This window comes from Gobio gobio (genome assembly GCF_949357685.1).
Source record: "Gobio gobio genome assembly, chromosome: 23".
NCBI lineage: Eukaryota > Metazoa > Chordata > Actinopteri > Cypriniformes > Gobionidae > Gobio > Gobio gobio.
This window is the reverse complement of record NC_137119.1, coordinates 24242659-24261800: the sequence shown is the minus strand read 5'-3', so window position 1 is coordinate 24261800 and position 19142 is coordinate 24242659. Positions and strand designations below refer to the sequence as shown.

The window sequence follows — 19142 nt, the reverse complement described above, 5'->3', positions numbered from 1 at the left end:
CTAAATTCACCAACTTTATGCCAGTCACATCAGATGCGCTGTGGTTCTGCTGTGTTTGTTTGAAACTATTTTCGCTGCTGAAATAGAACAAAAACAGTCAACCTCTGTATGATGAGTGAATCTCTTGCGTACATCACGCACACATCTCTGCTTTTAGTGTAGATTTCAGCGTGTGAGCGGCGCGCGCTCTGAACAAAATTCCGGATAATCTGAACGCCTCTGATTATGAGACATTGCATTCATAAACTCAATATAAACACGTGTGAGTGGTTATAATGTGCAACGCATTTATAACAGATGGCTTTTGAGAAGACTATAATAAGTTCAACAGCAGAGTGGCTAGTGTGCAGCCGAAATAACGTTAACTTACACCCGCAAACGGCGGTTGTTAATGGCAAACCCTGATTATTATCCCTTAAATGTCACCCCAGTCTTGTCTGAACTTGTTTGTTCGCTTCACGTTATTATTTCCCAGACGTAGTTTTGGTATTGAGGTCAAAGTCCACTTGCCTTGCGTTCGTAGTTTTGAAGTGTTTCCCTCTATTACAGCGTCTTTATTCTGGCATGTTCTGCAGACAGGTGACCATCTTCGATTAAGTTTCCCTCAGGACTTTTGTAAAAGCAGGGCTCCAGAGTGCGACTAAATGGTCGCATTTTGCGACTAAAATTTGAGAGTGTGCGACTGAATTTTACATCCAGTCGCACATGTGCGACCAGTAAATTTGCCTGCTGTCGGTACTGGAGAAATTAAGAAAATACACTTACTAATTATAATTGATAGACGTAATGTCTGGCAAATTCTATCTTTGCCAGCCGTTTCTATATGAGATAATATTAAACCATTTGTCCGTGATGCATTTTTGCCATTCGCAATGCAGAAGAGAGAGAAAGCGAGCGAGCACTGTCACAGGAGCTACAGTGAACACAACACCAGTCAGCTTAATGAGTGAGGATGGCCAAGAGAACTACACAAAAGTTTAGTCTTCTTAAACTTTAGGGATGTCCTGTGATATTAATCTAATTTTATTTTCGATTTTGGCTTTCCAGAGTTATAAAAAGATGATATGAGGTAAAACTATTCCTATAGCCGTGTTCCGTCGAGCGCGACATCCTTCCCTTCACAGCCTTGCGCTGTCATTTCTCCTTAAACCTAAACTAAACGTCAGATTCAGTGATTGTTGTAAACTGCAGTCTCTACTGTTGCTAAACGGCGGGATGTGTTTGATAATAAAGAGCTATTAAATGCACAATAATCCGCGCAAGAGACGCTGTTTCCAACTTCAAGGCGGTTTATGTGTGTGTGCTGCGAAATTGACCGATTTGCACATTGTATTTTAGGCTTCGCGTGCGCGTCTAAACCATCAAATAAACAACAAATAGCCGGTGTCAAAATGACCGGATTGGAGAGTAGTTATTTTAACAGTTTATATCTTAAATGGGCGTAAATAGTTTGGAGAAATAGGAGAATATGATATTAGGCTATTAGTTCTACATTCGATCGGTCTTAAAGGGGCAGCGTCTAATAAACCTGCTGACGATTGAGCCATTAATTCGAATCGAACAAAAGGCAAATAGAAAATATTCACATCTCTTGAATTAATAACTTTAGCTTTTATAAGCATTAATCTATCAATTTATACAGTGAAAACTATGCAGTGTTATTTTACATTTCATTGCTTTATTAGATTTCTTTGTAGGTTTGTTCTTTCTAAGTAATATTAATGTTAATGTTAGCAGACCTTCCGAATGCCGGCACACTGGTCCATTTACAAATAGATGTTTTATATTTTTGTTCAAACTTTGCGGTTTCTTTTGCTATAGATATTTTACTTTTCAGATTATAAAGCCATGTTAATTATGTTCTTAATTATGTTTTTTAAATATATAAAGTATAATAAAAAGAACCGGTAAGAATACTGTTAAAGTACCGGATCGATAAGCAGTATCGGTAAGAGTAGTAATACCATTAAAATCTTAACGATACCGATCCCTATTAGTAATACAGTGGAAATTAGTAGATTTGGTTAGCATGTTGATTTACGGTGTGCGCCCCTAAAATTTCTGATTGTGCCCCTAAAATTTTCAGTTGGGGGCCACTGTGCTCCTAGTGAAAAAAGTTAGTCTGGAGCCCTGAAAAGCCAAAATATGACAACGCCTCAGATTGGGTCCTTTTAGAGGCTGAACAATCTCCAGAGTGCTGTCACTGCCTTTGTAAAAGGACTTTTGTAAAAGCCAAAATATGACCGCCTCAGATTGGGTCCTTTTAGAGGCTGAACAATCTCCAGAGTGCTGTCACTGCCTTCTGCCATTTCTTCTCATTCAGAAAACAGCGGTGCGCGCAACAGACTGACGCTGACTGGACAAGATTTACCGCGAGTTTTAAAATCGTGATAATCACATGCGGTTTTAATGATAATTACATTTTATACGATATTACTAACCGTCACTAAATTTTACCGTGGTTTATCGTGAAACCGGTAATTGTTTCATCCCTAGAGCTGAGTTGTATGCGGATATTTCTTGGCTACTGGTTAAACAGTGAAGTCAATGAATTGTTTACAAAGTATCAGGGCTGCTATTATCCAGCAAAGTATTGTTCTTGCAGTCTTTTTAAAATGTTAACTTTTTCTGGTCTATTATAACCAAGGCTGTATTTTTATCGTTGAATTAAACAGAACAAAGCTTCTGTATAAGCTACTCCATATACACCTTTGTTTTATTTTATTTTTTTATTACATTTAAAACATTTATAAAATGTATGTTTTTATCGTTTTAATTATTCTAACTTTGTACTACTTTTTTATGAATATTTTTTTATTTATTATATTTCAGGAAATTACAGTTTTTAATGGAGTAGTTAAATATGGAATATTAATTTATTTGTGAATATTGTTTATTTAATAATATAGGGCAATGTGAAAATCACATACATCAATTAGATATATAATATTTTGATTTTGATTAATGTCCATACGCTAAATCCAGCAATTATAAGGTAAAATGACGTCCAAAGGTTTTATGCGCTTATTATGAATGTGATTTTATTGAAAGCTAATTATGGGTAAGTAGAACCGTGCAGCAGAATAAGATTGCTTTGTACAAAATGTCACTTTTGTACCTCAAATTGGGCATCTCCTTCCAAATCTCGACCCCTTCGGCAATAAGCACAGCCCTGGCTGTCTGACCTGGGGTTTATTGGCTGTCTGATGGGTCTCTATTCCAGTATTTCTCTTTCCAATACTGGACCACAAACCATCCAGGCAAGGACACCTTTGCCACTTCTTTTTTTGCTTGTTCTTACATTCTTCCATTTGTTAAACTTGCATCATGTGCTCTGATGATCAGTAGTGTAAGTGTCCCATTTGAGCTCTGCTTTTTCTTAGCTTTTCCTCTCTTTCTTCTGATTTCTTTGTCTGTTCTTCTTCCATCTTTTTTTATTTCTTTCTTTATCTGGCTCAGTTCAGTTGGATACTGTGTCCTATAAAACATATTAGGAAGCAGAGCTTGTGGAAGTCCCACCTGCTGATCATCTGCGCAGAGTCATGCAAATTGTCCTGTGCTCTCATGCTTCTGTTTCCCAAGTGTCTTAGGGTGTGTCTCAATCCGTTCCCTAGTTCAGTACACTGCCCAAACATTCCTAGGCCTGTCTCATGATCACAATCACTCCAGTACACTGAAGTGTTTGCTCTTTAGAAATTCCCAGAATGCATCATAAAAATCAGTCAGAATCGGCTGATTCTAGAAATGCAGTCATGTGGTACGAGAAGAACATAGGCCATTGTATGTTATATAGCCGTGTTTTTTCTTCTTCTTTTTTTTCTTGTCACAGGTTGAGTCATTAGTCACAATTGTTAGTGGATCAAGACTCTTGCCAATACCAAATTTCGTCTTCACAATATACTGTATTCTGACACCTTTCTATCAGAACCAGCATTAACTTCTTGAGCAATTTGAGCTACAGTAGACCGTCTGTTTGATCGGACCACACATTCCTGTTATAGGGAACTAGGGAGCGGAATGAGACGCAGCCTCTGTTAGAACTCGCCTAGCAGGTCCACAGTAGCAGGATTGCTGTGGGGTTTTGCATACACTAGTAAATCCCTGTTCAATTGAAGTACTCTGTTTGACAACAAAGATCAAATGTAAGCAGCAGATGGATTTAGATTTTTTGTGTGTTTACGATTACATCTGTATAGGGTTGGATTATTGATCTGTTAAATAAACATTTGTACGGAATCCAGTGAGGTGCAGTGATTTCTTTAGTCTGTCTTCATAAGGAAAGTATAGTTTATTTTTGATCGAAAGAACACAGACCAATTAGTTCTATTTAAACTGAAGTGTGTAATTATTTTTTTCTGTGTTAAAATACTGGGTCCCATTTTATATTAAGTGTCTTTAACTACTGTACTAAAATTTAAATTAATCATTTGATGCCTGCTTTGATACATACATACATACATACATACATGTTTTCACATTGTACTTAAAATTATGTATTTAAAAAAATAACCCTGTATGTAATTACACCGTTGAGCCTTCCCTTACACCTTAATCCGCCCTTAAACCTACCCATACCACCACACCTATCCCTAAACGTATCCGTATCCAACCTCAAAAGCAGAAAAAAGTTTTTTGCAATAGAACATGGACACATTAAGTATGTTATAACATATAACTTTTTGAAGTAAAGTACATAGTAGTTGAAGACACCGAATATAATGTCATATACAAAATACTGACTTTAGTATGCAGAGACAGCTGTACAGTAAGACATTCAAAGGCTGATTCCTCTGAAAAGTGTGATCACTGTCTCTATGGTGGCAACATTGGTCTAGCCAGTGGTGCGAGCTTTGGGCAGGACTACCCGTTTCAATCATTAGGCCAGTCCTACATGACACAGTTTACACTTTGTAGTCCTTTGAAAAAGAGTAGCAGTGTAACCCCTACATCCTGGCCAAGTTTGCCCATTGGCCTCTGTCTATCATCATGGCCTCCAAATCATCCCACATATATACACTGTCTCCTCTCCACCAATAAGCTGGTGTGTGGTGTAATGTGTGGCACATTAGTGGTGGTTGAGGAGATTCCACATGTAAAGCGCTTTGAGTGCAGAGAAAAGCACTGTATAAATGTAATAAATTATTATTATTATTGTAGTACTGCTAGGGTGTGAAGTCTGTACCAATGCTCTTGAACCACGGGCAGACCATTCTGCAACCTAACCAGTCCAACAAATGGGACTCCCTGTGGTCATGTAAACTTTATGGACACATGCAATAAACTGCATTTTAAATGTGCTATTTGGGACAGGACCTCATTTTTTGCAATTCTATTTGATGATGCTAGTGCAACAGAAATTACACACTTCAGCTGTAAAATTCAAAAGGAATTAGGAGATTTGCGAATATAATTTTTTTTTTTTTTAGGCCCTGATTTATTTTGGTCGATAGGATGTAGATGAGGGAGACCCATTTCCGTTTACACCTGATGTTTTAATTCGTTTCTTTTGTCCACTTTCAACCACTTCTGTCCTGATTTCGATGGGAGGATCTATGGGCGAGGACAGGCTTTTTGAGATCTTTCGATCTAATGGACGAAATAAAGTCGCACAATTTACATATGAACACGACTGGAGATGACGGAATAACATACGGAGAGCAGCAACTTTCGTTTCTGCTTTAAAAGCCACAATACCACGGCGAACGCGGTGAGTGTGTGTGTTAGAAATCAGGAATGGTGAGGAACATTGTGCTTGGTATGTTTTTCGTCTTCAAACCAAACTTGGGTCTTCTTCTGACAGTTTAAATCCCATCTGGCTAGCATGCTTCCCAAAATGTTTGTGTCTAGGCGGTCTTTCGTTTACAGTACAAAAGCAGTCCGGTCAAATGTGTTTTCAACTACCTCTGGAAGTGGTCGAAAGTGGACAAGCTCAAAACGTTTTAGACCCTGTTTACACCTGTATTTTGCGTCGTCCACTCGTGATCTGATTGACCATAACGCATCTTAATACCAGGTGTAAATAGGGCCATAGACTTTGCTTTGCTCTAAATCCCCGGTCAGACAGCAGTTAGTGAATTTCCCAAAAAAATAAAACCCCAAGGGAAATAAATAAATGTGTAAATATTTATTTGTTATCTGGCAGCTCCTTCAGCAACCTCTGCTGCATGTGTTCATTAGATCCATAGTGTGCATGTCCCTGTTTTGGTTCTGCCTCAGCTTCTTACAAAAGTTGTCGTTTTTTCTTTTCTTTTTTTCTTTTGTTTTTTCATGGCCATCCTTTGTTCTTTTTTCCCCTTTTTGTTTTGTTTCTTTGTTCCCTTCTCTTGGTTGGATGCCTGTTTGTGTGTGACCCACTTCCCCCTGGTCCAGTTCTGGAGTTTGAACTGCGGAAAGCCAAGGAGACCATTCAGGCTCTTCGTGCCAACTTGACTCAGGCTGCAGGTGGCGTACTTTCAACTTTTACACACTTCAGTCCTTTCTGCTATAGGAGCTGCTCTCATTCCTAAAGGCAGTTTGTAATGTCCACCATAAATCAAATTCCAGCTCACTCGTTTCTCGTTCTCTCTGTTTCTTTCTTCTCTGTAGAATGTGAGATTCCCTCTCAAGAGAGAAAAAACTACAAATCCAGTTCTGAAATTCAGGTTACCTTCATTTTCCTTTTGTTATGATAGTATTATAACCCTAAACATATTATATTTCTCATTATAAATCAATTGTTCGTTATGAACAACTAGTTTGAATCACACTGGATTAACTTTTTTTTTTTTTCAATTACTTTTTCCAGGAACCTATTCGCCCTCTTGAAAAGAGAGCCTTAAATTTTTTAGTTAATGAATATTTATTGAGAAATGAATACAAGTTAACGTCCATCACATTCTCAGATGAAAATGATGATCAGGTAAGCCTTTAATCGTCCTTTTGATACATTCATTTTTATAGGATTATTTATTTTACTATTTTAATTCTTCCTGTTATTCCATATCTGCAGGATTTTGAGTTGTGGGACGATGTGGGTCTAAACATTCCCAAACCTCCAGACCTGCTGCATGTCTACAGGAACTGTGGGAACAGCCTGTCGTTGCACCGGGATACCGTGGATGTTGCGGTCAGTGTGAACCCAAGTGACTTGCCTGGAGACTATTTTACCCAGGAACCTGTGCAGCAAACTGAGGCCATCCAGGTATTTACGTATTGTATAGAAAGAAATGTTGGTATTGCAGTCAATTTCCAATTAAGGAGCAGATTCTGGTTAAGCCTTTATCCTGAAATAAACTTCTGATTAATGGCATATACTAGCTATCTTAGTCAGATTTATAGAAACTGGGCCCAGTTGTCCAAAGTATTTTGGCTACTGGATTGGATCAAGTCTTGGAAAGGGTTTTTTCATAAGAGAAAAAAAGGATTCTGAAATAGAATAGATTACATGGAAATAATCCTTTCTTTTTGATCTGCATCAAACCTTCAGTATGTGTTGTCCACAACACTTTTAAGTAGGATTGGGATGACTTTGAGTTATCCTGATCCCAGCAGAAGGGTCGATTAAGTTTGGATTTCGGGAACAGTATGTAATGAAACTTTAAAATTGGTCAAATAATACAATGTTTGAATCATGTAGTATACTTATTTTATGCACTTCATTTTGTTTAACTGTTACAGTGAAAAGTAGATTAAGTAAAAGATGTCTCCATAAAATAATGACCCAAACATCTACCAATATCAAACAAAATGTAGATATTATTTAACTTCAACAGTTGTTAACACTGTATATTAATTACAATGACACAATAATCAGAGATAAATCAGTCCAATGTAGTTTCTAAATATTGCATCCATTTGATATATGTTTGTTTTTATTTATTGGTCGAGGGTCAGGGCCCGGTATGAAAGCCCTTTAAGAAAACCCTAAGTTATAAGGTTAAGGGTACCTTTATTTAAAAAAAAGGGTCCTCTTAAGGAACTTTAAGGTTGTCATTAAGTATTTTCCCTTAAATGCTTAGAGATCCCTCAAGTAGGGTTGGGCTATATGTCCCCTAAATTGGCAGTTGACGATGTTTACAGTAAAACATTGCGATGGTCGATGATATCGTCGGGGTTTTTTTAGGTAGGTAATTTACTATAGGCCTATCTCTTTACGTAAATACTATTTTCTACTTAAAACTATCATTTCGTTATTTTACTAACCCAAATAATGACTCATCCACGCTAAGTTGCACGTGAGGGAAAAAAGTAGCTTCCTTCCACTTAAGAAGAGTTGTGATCTTTTTATTTTAATATATCTCTTTACATAAATACTATTTTCTACTTAAAAAAATATAATTTCGTAATTTTACTACAGTGTTTTGTATGTGAATGCTGTTTCACGTGAATATTACCACAGGAGGGAAGCACAAAGCTTTGTTTAGCCTACAAAGGAAATAAATTAGCACTTCTTTATTCTGTTTTGAAATGGTCACCCGATTTTCCGTGAATTTTAACAATAGGCCTAGTACATTTTGTCCCAATGGACATAGACATCTCGTTTCCTTTCCCAAATCTTCAGTCGCGTCGCACCCATTTTCGCAGGGGATTATAAACGTTATTTCCATTCGTTTGCTTATAATTAAGTCTATTATAACTATTCACATCCTTTACTGTGTGAAAGTATAAAAAATACTGTAGGACGAATACCTTTTTTACTTCAAATTTTATTTAACACAGTTTGTTCTTGTTATTAAACTTGGTAAGGCGCGTCAAGTTTTTTTATTTGAATAGCGCATTTCACACACACACACACACACACCCCAGTGATTTTAGTTTTGTTTTCTCTGGCAGTGAATAATCAAACATTGCCTAAATGTCTTGACCCTGTGGAAGATAAAATTCGCTCTTCAGACATTTTACAACAAGTGTTGCTTTGCAACATCAGGAGAAAAGATGAAGATATTCGAAAAGAAGGTGTCTATCCAGCTCATGTCATTCATCTCAAAGCGCAGAGCGGTAGGCTATTTGACGCATCTTTGTGGGGAAATAGTATGAATAAAATATTTTTTAACTAATATTTAATTTTCTTATATTCTTTAGGGTAGCCTACCATTATTTACTGATAATCGTTTAGATGTTTTATAGGCTGTAGTGTGTTGTTTCACTGACGGAAGTGCTAAAATAAACATGCATGCTTATGAAATTGATGTTTCCGCCTCAAATCATTTCAAAATGTAGGCTATATATATCTGGCATAGACTACAGTATTTAAAATAGCATATATGCATTAGTTATATTCTCAATTTAATTTACAGAGCAATCGCTGCTGAGTTTTTAGTTTAACTATAGAAGAGGATTTGTGTGTGTCGCACTCACAACAAGACTCGCAACGGGGGGCATCACGCACAACCCTACCCTTAAGTAACCATTCAGCCCTAAAAAAATTAAGGGATTAAAACAGGTCCCTTAAGTCGTCTGCTGAACTCAAATTGATGATTTTATGTTAATTAAGGAGGAAGTACCGATGTGCAGTTTTAGTGATCAAAATAAGCCTGTTGAAAGTACGTTCGATTTCTTGTTTTCAGTAGCCTACTGTAAAGTCGGTTAGCAGACAGCACTAAACGTCGAGCCACACTGTAGCTGCGTCCGAAATCTAATACTCCTCTACTATATAGTATACGAAAAACAGTATGCCAACAGAGTAGTATGTCCGAATTCATAGTATTCGAAAAACAGTAGGCGAAAAGTACCCGGATGACCTACTACTTCCGGCGAGATTCTGAAGTGTGCATACGATGGACACTTTACTATCCCATGAGGCCACGGGAGACGATTTATGAATGGAGGGAATGGGACACAACTGACGCTGGTAGGTCACATGATCATGACAACATGGCGTTTTACTACGTCCGGATTACATTCACTACATACATTCATACTAAATGGAACATACTTTTTTAACGGTCGTGAAGTTTGTTCAAATTCAAATGTAGTATCTACTCACATAGTACGCGATTTCGGACGCAGCCCGTGTCTAGGACAACGAACGCGTCATTCTGTACTGTCGTGACATAAGTTGATACGTGAGTACAATACAAATAACAACAGGTTGGACAAACATAATGTAATTTTATGAATATGTGTGGCATGACAGGATTTTGAGCCTTCTCTGGTGTCGTAGCTTGACTTATAGAAACAATGTGCTCGAAATTTAGGATGCTCTGTGTCGTCTGTCAGACCGCCTTTAATAATCTCCATAACTTAAATATTGTAGTACAGTTGTATAGTTTAGTAAATGTTAAACTTGTTTCACAAGTCAGTGCTCCGTTATGTTTATTGTGGGAGATTTCATAACTATAGCAACCGCTTCTCTGGCCAGAAACTCGAGATGTGTATGGGCTGGGCAATTTTATTGATTCTGCGATATAAATCGATATTTTTTCTCCCAAGAAAGTATCGATTCATAAGTCCCATTCAAATCCCCGTGTTTACCCCCATTTGCGTTGCAGGAAGAGCGATTTGGTCAGCCAGCCGCTAGAATCGTTGTAGAGCAAGTTACCCGTACTACTAACTTTACACAGACGCCGACGTCTACCTCTTCTTGTTTACGGAGTCAGAGCGAGGAGATAAAAAAAAATGGCGGCGAATATAAATCCAGCGCCTTCATGCTTAAAAGCAGATGTGTGGGAGCACTTTGGGTTTAAAAAGAAGAAGGAAAGCGACGACTTTCCACAGGAGTTGCCCGCGGGTCTGTTCTAAAAATAGCTCACCATAGCAGCTGCGTTTAGTCGCTTCCGTGTTCATATAAGCGCAGGGCTCCAGACTGAAGCCGAATATATATACTAGTGTCTGTAAATAATAAACTGCAAAATACTATTTAAATATTACTCCTGCATGTTCTGCGTCTGTGTGGATGACGAGCGCCGCGTGCGCACTCGCTCTTGTAGTCTCTGCCGACACGAACGCATAAACCGTCACTTCATGAGAATTTACCGTTTCATTTGAGAAAACTGGCTGCGTCTCATTCTGCTCCTGGTTCAGTAGTCAGGGCACTGATCAGGACACAAGTCAATGGGCTGATCCCTGATCAGTGCCCTGACTGAACTAGGGAGCTGAATGACTGAGACTCGCACCCACTGTCATATCATCATGAACACAGACACTGGCAATCACGGCAACCCGTCAAAATAAAAGTTTGGTTTAACGTGAAGAGATTGACTACAGATTGTAGCCTACAGTAAATTTAGCTACGTCTCTATGTAATAATAATACGTCTCTACTAATAATAATAATTATGAAATAAATAATACTAATTATATAATTATTAATGGTTGCTTATTTTTCACTTGATCTTTCATTTATAAACAATGTTTACTTTTAAACAGCATACAGCCTTTACATGTTTATGTATTATTTACTTATGATTATCATCATATATAATAAAACATTTATTTAAAAAAAAAATTGTGGTATTGTACCGACTACTGGAACTACTACTATACTCTTTCAGGTGTAAAACAGTTTGGATAGTTGTTAATATGAGAATTATGATGCATTATTTAAGATTTTTAAGTATTATATAACATGATTAGCTCTCTTTGACTTTCTTTTTTAAAAAGTAGCTCTCAAATGAAAAAAGGTTGGAGACCCTTGACTTAGACAAAAGCATCGCGGTTGATTTGCAAGCTGTGTGACACAAACGTGAAATACTCTGGAAATACTACCAAGTGTCAGTGTCAAGCTAAAAAAGCTGTCAAAGAAACTGATCAGAACAGGCCACTTGCTGCAATTTTTAAAACTCCATTGTTAATTGCAATACTGCACTTTATTTACTTTTCAAAGGCTTGTAAGCTACAGTTTGCACTGTTTCAATAAATGGAACTAATTTTCTCAACACATCTTTGATTCATTTTGTCCAGCATTTGCAAGCTGTAGACTCTGTCCCGTCAGAGACATATATTGTGTAATTGATGATTTTAGTTTTCAGTTCAGTTAATTCAATCCAAGTAAATGAAACACTCACAAGATGTCACCAAAATCACTCTGTCCCCTTTAAATCTTTCAGAAAATGATGTAAGTGTATCGAATTATTATATCGAATCGTATCGTTGGCTGAATATCGTGATATATATCGTATCGTGAGCTGAATATCGTGTATCGTATCGTGAGATTAGTGTATCGCTACAGCCCTAGATGAGTAGTATACACACTTAGATAAGGGTGGCGGTTAAGACGTTTGTTGCAATGCTCCTAAAGAAATCCCTTACCTTAGGGATTTTTCCCCCTTCAGGGATACCTTAAGAGCTTTCATGCAACTGGACACAGACGAGGAGCTACTGAGTCCCTAAAGGGACGGAAATGGGAGGAACAATTATCTTTCAATCGAATTCTCTCACAAATGATTTTTTTCTTCTCAAAAACGTTTCTTTAGGGGTCTGACTGTTTAAAGTAATTTGAGAATGAAAGGTGATGTTTCATGAAACGTGATGATTCATTTTATTGTTCAAATAAAAACACTTAAAGTGACCCCACATAGACTATTCTCTTGTCTATGTGGGGTCTTGTTGTTCTAGCAGCTTACATTGTGATTGTGATCCCATTTCGAGCACTGGTAATACAGATTTGGTCATCTGATAAAGTGTGTATCTGAATCAGACCAATCCAATTTTGCTTTGAAAAACTAGCACTAAAGTAAGACTTAATTACCTGATCCTGAATTGCAAAACCTGGTATTTCCAAATCCAGATCATTCTGATCCAGATTAAACTTGTTGAACTACCGGCCCTGGTGTATTGGCTTAATCGGATTAAAGCAATCAGGTTACATTTACCTGACACTTACATTACCAGAATAAGACCAAAGCCCATGTTAAATGTCTATTCAAAAGGGATTTGTGATTAAACATGCAGCTCTATTGTCTGAAATGTGATTTTAAAATAGTACCGGTATTGGTTTTATTTGGTGTAAAATATGCCAACGTCTAAGTCTAATTTCGTTGTCATCTGCAGCAGGAAGTGGTTCAGGAGCTGGAATATCAGATCAGCCTGCTGAACAGTGAGAAACAGAGTCTGGCTGAACAGATTAAAAAGCTCCAGAGGTAAGTGTCATTGCCTGCTGCCTGAGGGCTAGTTTAAAAACATTTATTTGAAATAAAATTGTATTGTATTATACATTTCTTTACTATGCCTATTGATCAATTTAATGTTTTCTTGCTGAATAAAAGAAAACAATTCTTTCAAAGGAAAAAAATGTACTTATCCAAATATTTTTTAAAAATGTAATATACAATTAAATATAAAAAAATAAAGGTCCAGTATTCCAATGTCCTGCTTTCAAGCACTGTAGAAAATAGCCTCAGGCTCAATGGACTCTCATCATCATGACCTTTGGGTCTCTGACATTTTTCAGCATGGCATTTACATTTCCTAGCAAGAGATGAGCTTTACACATCTCTCCTAACTAGATATGCCTCCACTTCATATTTTGTCTTCTCTGTCTCTAACTCTCCTGTCCTATCTGTTTGCCTCAGCTCTGTATTCACTCCTATATTTTAGTACATTTTATGTAAGTTTTGCACATTGTTATCTCTAATAAATACGTGTGTGTGTGTGTGTGTGTGTGTGTGCATGTGCAGTGATATCCAGACGCTTCGGAGGAACGTTTCATCAGAAACCACAACTGTAATGAAGTCGACTCCGTCTAAACAAGACCATCTATGTGATAAACCCCCCCTAGACAATGGACAGTATTTGGACATGCGAGGGGTCACAGAAACCGACAGCCCCCCGGATGCCAACGCTACAAAGGCCTCAACCACTACAACTACTACTACTACTACTACTGACTGCACTGAAAGCACCACTACTGCTACACAACCTCACAGCAAACTAAAGTCTCAGAGTCAACAGGGTAAAACTGCTGTGCAATTTGACCGGCCCAACAGGTGAGACCTGCACTTCCTTGTAGACTGCACTATTAGACTGTTAAAAAGGAGTTGATGAGGTGCACAAGGGCAAATAGAGAGAGTACTCAAACAAGTTACAACAAAAAAATAATTTGAAGTGAGATCTGTTACAAAACATAGCGAGCCTCCTACCTACAGTAGGACACCTATTTGGCATCATACACTGCCGTTTTTGATAGGTAAGCTTTTAAATGTTTTTGAAAGAAGTCTCTTATGCTCACCAAGGCTGCATTTATTTTATTCAAATACAAAAAAAAAAAAAACAGGCATATTGTGAAATATTATTAAAATGTATAATAAATGTTTTATATTTGAATATATTTGAAAATATAGTTTGTTTATGTGCTGCAAAGCTGAATTTTCAGCATCATTACTCCAGTCTTTAGTGTCACATGATCCTTTTACAAATCATTCTAATATGATGATTTGATCCTCAAGAAACATTTATGATTATTATATTGAATAGTTAAAAAGAAAAGCATTTATTTTAAATATAATCTTTTGTAACATTATAAATGTCTTTACTGTCACTTTTGATCAATTGAATGCATCCTTGATGAATAAATGTATTAATTTCTTCAAGTTCTTTCCCAACAAAAAAAAAAGTCAGTAACTTAGTAGGTAGCTTTTGTCATTGTAGACAGTATAGTACTATAGTACTGGCTCACTGTGTAGTAGACGAGTGTTTCCCAACCCTGTTCCTGGAGGCACACCAACACTACACATTTTCCAACTCTTCCTAATCAAACTCATCTGATTTAACTCACTGTAAGTGGAGACTCCAACATCTGTAGAGACTCCAAGACCAGAAATATATGGGTCAGATAACGGAGACATCCAAAATGTGCACTGTTGGTGTGCCTTCAGGAACTGGGTTGGGAAACACTGTAGTAGACAATGAGGAAGCTTACTAGGTTTTGGAACAAGGCCGTTATGACCACTAGATGGCAGCACTGCATTGAGCACCGTCACAGTCCTCACCCGGCTCTTACTGCAGTGGCACCAAATATTCCATTCATCATCATTTTGCACATCTGCTCCGGATGGACTTTTACCCCACGAGGCTGATTCAGACAAATTATGCTCTCCTTGTTTTGACTGTTCCTATATCAGCGTTTTGCTCTGTTCTGTGGAAAGCTGGGCTAATATGTGGAGTTATTGGTAACCGGAGGTGGAGGTGGCTTGTTAAATCATGTTTTGTTTGCTTGTGCAGAAAGCTGTCTCCGGCCTTCCACCAAGCACTTTTGTCCTTCTGTCGAATGTCTGCTGACAGTAGGCTGGGCTCAGAGGTGAGTGGGATCGGGTAGCATACAGGACAGGTACAAATGCACAAGCACATTTAGAGACGCTTAAAGGTGTAGTTCACCTAAAAATTTTAAGTTTGCCATTATATACTCATGTTTTTTCAAACCAGTGTGACTTTTTCTTTATTCAGTGGAATATTTGAATTGGCTGCACTTTTCAGTGCAGTTACAGTGAATAGGGCCTGCAGCATTTAATCTTAAAGGATAGAAAGGAACCCTAGATTAGTGGTTCCAAAACCATGTTCCTGGAGGCCCTCCAACAGTGCACATTTTGCATGTCTCCTTTGTCTGACACACCCACATCAGGTTTTGGAGGCACTACTAATGAGCTGATATCAGACCTGAATCAGGTGTGTCTGAGGAGACATGCAAAATGGAACGTGGTTGGGAACCACTGCCCTAGATGTATCATTAAAAAGTTATATTTGACTCCTAATGCTGCCTTCACATACTCTCTGAATTATTGCAAATATGTATATGTAAATACGAGTTTCCTTGGTAAAAATTGCACACGAACGCCCTCACATTTTGAAACTTGAATGCAATGAGCTCATAATCACGACTTCAGAAGTCGGAATGATCAAATTTCCGATAGCACGTGAAGGCAGCATAAATCCTAATTCATCTGAAGCCATACAATAGCAGTGTGTGACGAACAGACCAAACATAAATAGTTGTTCAGTTAAAAAAATGACCAGCCACTAATAATTTTTAACAGCCATAAAACTGTTTTTGCAAAAACAGGCAGTCATGACACCAACATTTTAGATACCAGTGAAAATTCAAAATTCTCTATTCCAATTTTAATACCACAGTTAACTCACCTAACCAATATACATTTAAAATATTATTAAAGACAAGTAAACAGTCACTTATAAAATAAAAACAAATAATCAAATTACAAGCAAAAGCACGAATGAATACAGTATAACAAAGATACAAATGAAATAATCAGTGTTTTTCAGGTAGGTCTGACAGTAGTTTTCAGTTATAGAAATGTAATAAAGTAAGCAAGTTTTGCATTGTCTTGCGCTTGTATATTTGAATTGTCAAGGCTTAAACTTTCGTGACGATGCAGTGCTGGCCTGTCAACTGTCCCGAGCGTGTTTACGTTCATCCATTATTGCATGCCAACTGGCAAGTGACACCTTTTTTTTTGTCGCTTTAAAATTCCTGAGATTTGCTCATGAGTTTGTGAACAAGTCATTCTTTAAATTTTCGCAAGTCATCATCTTTTCAATTTTTTAATTGAATCAGCTCACAAAACCAAGTCTGAATGGTTTGTTTTTCAGGTAGGTCTCACAGTAGCTTTCAGGTACAGAAATAGAATAAAGTAAGCACATGTAAAATAACACTGCATTGTCTTCACTGTATAAATGAAACATCCTTATTAAAGTTACAAAAGTCATTCAGTCAGGAGCAGTGAGTGAATTATTTTTTTCTTTTCTTTGCCCTTTGTTGTTTGATTAAAAACAAGACTAATGGTGCTCCGACCAGGACTTTTGGAGCTGATCACCGATAGCGATCACAGGAAGTAGTATCTGCTGATACCGATCTATTTGAAGCCTTCTTATCATGTAGAATTATTTATAGGGATGCTTCAATCAGGATTTTTACAGACATTTATTGTATTTTTTTAAATGGGGAATCCCCCCCCCCCCCCCCCCCCCCTTAGGTGACTCTCGTGAAGGGGCCATAAATGTTTGATCATGCAGTGCATTTTTGTTTTTACAACTGGGCATTTGTTGCACAATAGCTTACACAGCACAAGCCTGATTTCTAACTGACTTTCAAACAAAAAGACAAGTAAACAGTAATAAGATTTTTAAATAAGAACAAATAAACAATTTACAAGCAGGAGCACAAATTAATAAAATGGATTAAAAATATTACGCAACCCAGTGCTCTAAGTTTTTTTTTTTTTCTTCGGATGGGTCTAACAGTAGGCTAGTATTGAGGTAAGAAATACTAAAGACATTTAATAAGGAATCAAATGTAAAATAATATTGGATGGTCTTTCCTGAATAAATTAAATCATATTAATCCTACAATTAAGGTTAAAAAAGTTAGTCATTCGAGAGCAGTGAGTGTCATTTAAGGTTAATCAAACAACAAAAGACAAAAAAAAATTAGAGCGCAGCAGGATTATTCGACTGCTTTCACTTTAAGACCGAATGCATGGATACTGTTACATGCAGTTACACAAATGTTAATATTCACTCACGACTATGTTTACCCATACTCATCAAGACAGTAATTTTGTACGTACACTTGTGTGTATTTGACAATTTCGGCGCAATTTTGTACTCGCAAGTTTTTTGTGAGTTGGCACGCTCCCTGTGCAAGCCGGTTGTCACGTTGGTTATGTTGACGGAAGTTAGCCTATTTTCAGGCGCTGCGTAATATTGCACCTGCTGCACCCATGGTATGGCAGCAAAGTTCCTTGATTATTACGCAGGAATTAGAGTATAGTTCCTAGCCATAGTTTCCTAGAAATTGCAACTTTTCATTTTCCGTCGTTCTTAGTACACGATGTAACTACAGGAGAGTCAAGTTTTAAATAGGAAAAATATGTAAACTCTTTGGTCATTTTTGAGCGAGATGCTAACGGTCTAATCAGATTCAATGACCTATGCTAAGCTTTGCTAAAAGTGCTACCGCCAGACCCAGAGATTGGCTGAATGGATTCGAAAATGGTAAAACTCTAAAACTCTGGGGGAGTTGGAAAATTAGCCTATTTTCAAAAATAGTGGCGTGTTAATTTAAGAGTGAATGCACTCATCTGATGGCTCGTTTCCACCGAGCGGTAGGGTTCAGTACGATTTGGAGTGCTAAACCCTGATATGGCTTGTTTCCATTGCAAACCGCACCCTTACTTGATAGGCGTGGTGTATCGATCAACGTATTCTCACGCAAAGAAGAAAGTGACACAGTAAACAACAATGGAGGACACAGCAGATCTAGTTCTTGCTTCTCGGGATGTGGCTGTAGTCACAAGAAGAAGACATTCGCGAAAAAAATGCGCGCAAGTGACGATTCTCTGTCAACCAATCAAAGTTCCTCAGTGAGTATAGCTCCACCCGTTAGTGCCGGACTACTGTGCTAGGTACCCCAATGAAAGGGTGTCAAAAAAGTGGTACGGTTCGGTATTAGGGTACGATTCACAACTTCTGACAATGGGAAAAACTTACGTACCGTACCGAATTGTAATGAACCTATCCAGTTGGTGGAAACGAGGCATAATATACTGATACTGTACACATGCATTTACTTTCTCAACTGTTTATGTTCACTTAAGAAGGATACTTACTTTTTTTTTTTTTTTTTTACACTATTTTGTGTGAATTTGTCAAGTGCCAGAAGAGAGGTCAGTTTAGTATTTGCACACTGTCTGAGATAGGGCATGTGCTTCAGATGTGTGCACACACAAAACTATAACGAATTGAGCTCCTTTTTGCGTCTTCGTGCGCTTGAATATTTAAATTGTCAAGGCTTAAACTTTCGTGACGATGCATTGCTGGCCTGTCAACTGTCCCGAGCATCGTTCACATATGTTCACGTTCATGCATTATCGCATGCCAACTGCAGAGTGACACCGTTTCATATACCTGCCAACGCAGAATTTTTTGGCGCTTGACGAGTGTTAATTTTAGACCCTGAAGTTGAAGACCTAAAATTACTAAAAACTAAAACTGAAAGAAAATTTAATAAAAGCTAAATATAAATATAAAAAAGAAAACAGCAAAAGCACATAACAGAATCAGAATTACTCAAACTTTAAGCATTACAATGAAAACTAAAAATATTATTAAATACTGTTATAGTATATAAATAATAAAAAAAAATACTCTGATTTGGTTATCAAGACACTGACACAATGGTCCGGATGCAGTGATGAACTGCTCACGTGCCAA

The 19142-nt window shown here is 37.5% G+C and overlaps 1 protein-coding gene across 18 annotated transcripts in view; it reads left to right on the top strand.

The window, feature by feature from the left end:
* The window catches only part of relch (RAB11 binding and LisH domain, coiled-coil and HEAT repeat containing), a 71277-nt gene that overhangs the window by 13007 nt on the left and 39128 nt on the right, over positions 1-19142 (top strand). For 13 of the 18 annotated variants that reach the window (XR_013815649.1, XR_013815650.1, XM_079805782.1 and 10 more), the window contains 7 exons: positions 6370-6441; positions 6586-6641; positions 6785-6898; positions 6989-7180; positions 12969-13057; positions 13595-13903; positions 15138-15213. Coding sequence is in view for 16 of the 18 variants with exons in the window: in XM_079805782.1 (XP_079661908.1) it covers positions 6370-6441; positions 6586-6641; positions 6785-6898; positions 6989-7180; positions 12969-13057; positions 13595-13903; positions 15138-15213 (908 nt within the window). In the remaining 2 variants the exon portion in view is untranslated. The remainder of the gene's footprint in view (positions 1-6369; positions 6442-6585; positions 6642-6784; positions 6899-6988; positions 7181-12968; positions 13058-13594; positions 13904-15137; positions 15214-19142) is intronic. The other 5 variants (XM_079805785.1, XM_079805787.1, XM_079805786.1 and 2 more) reach the window with 1 other exon arrangement.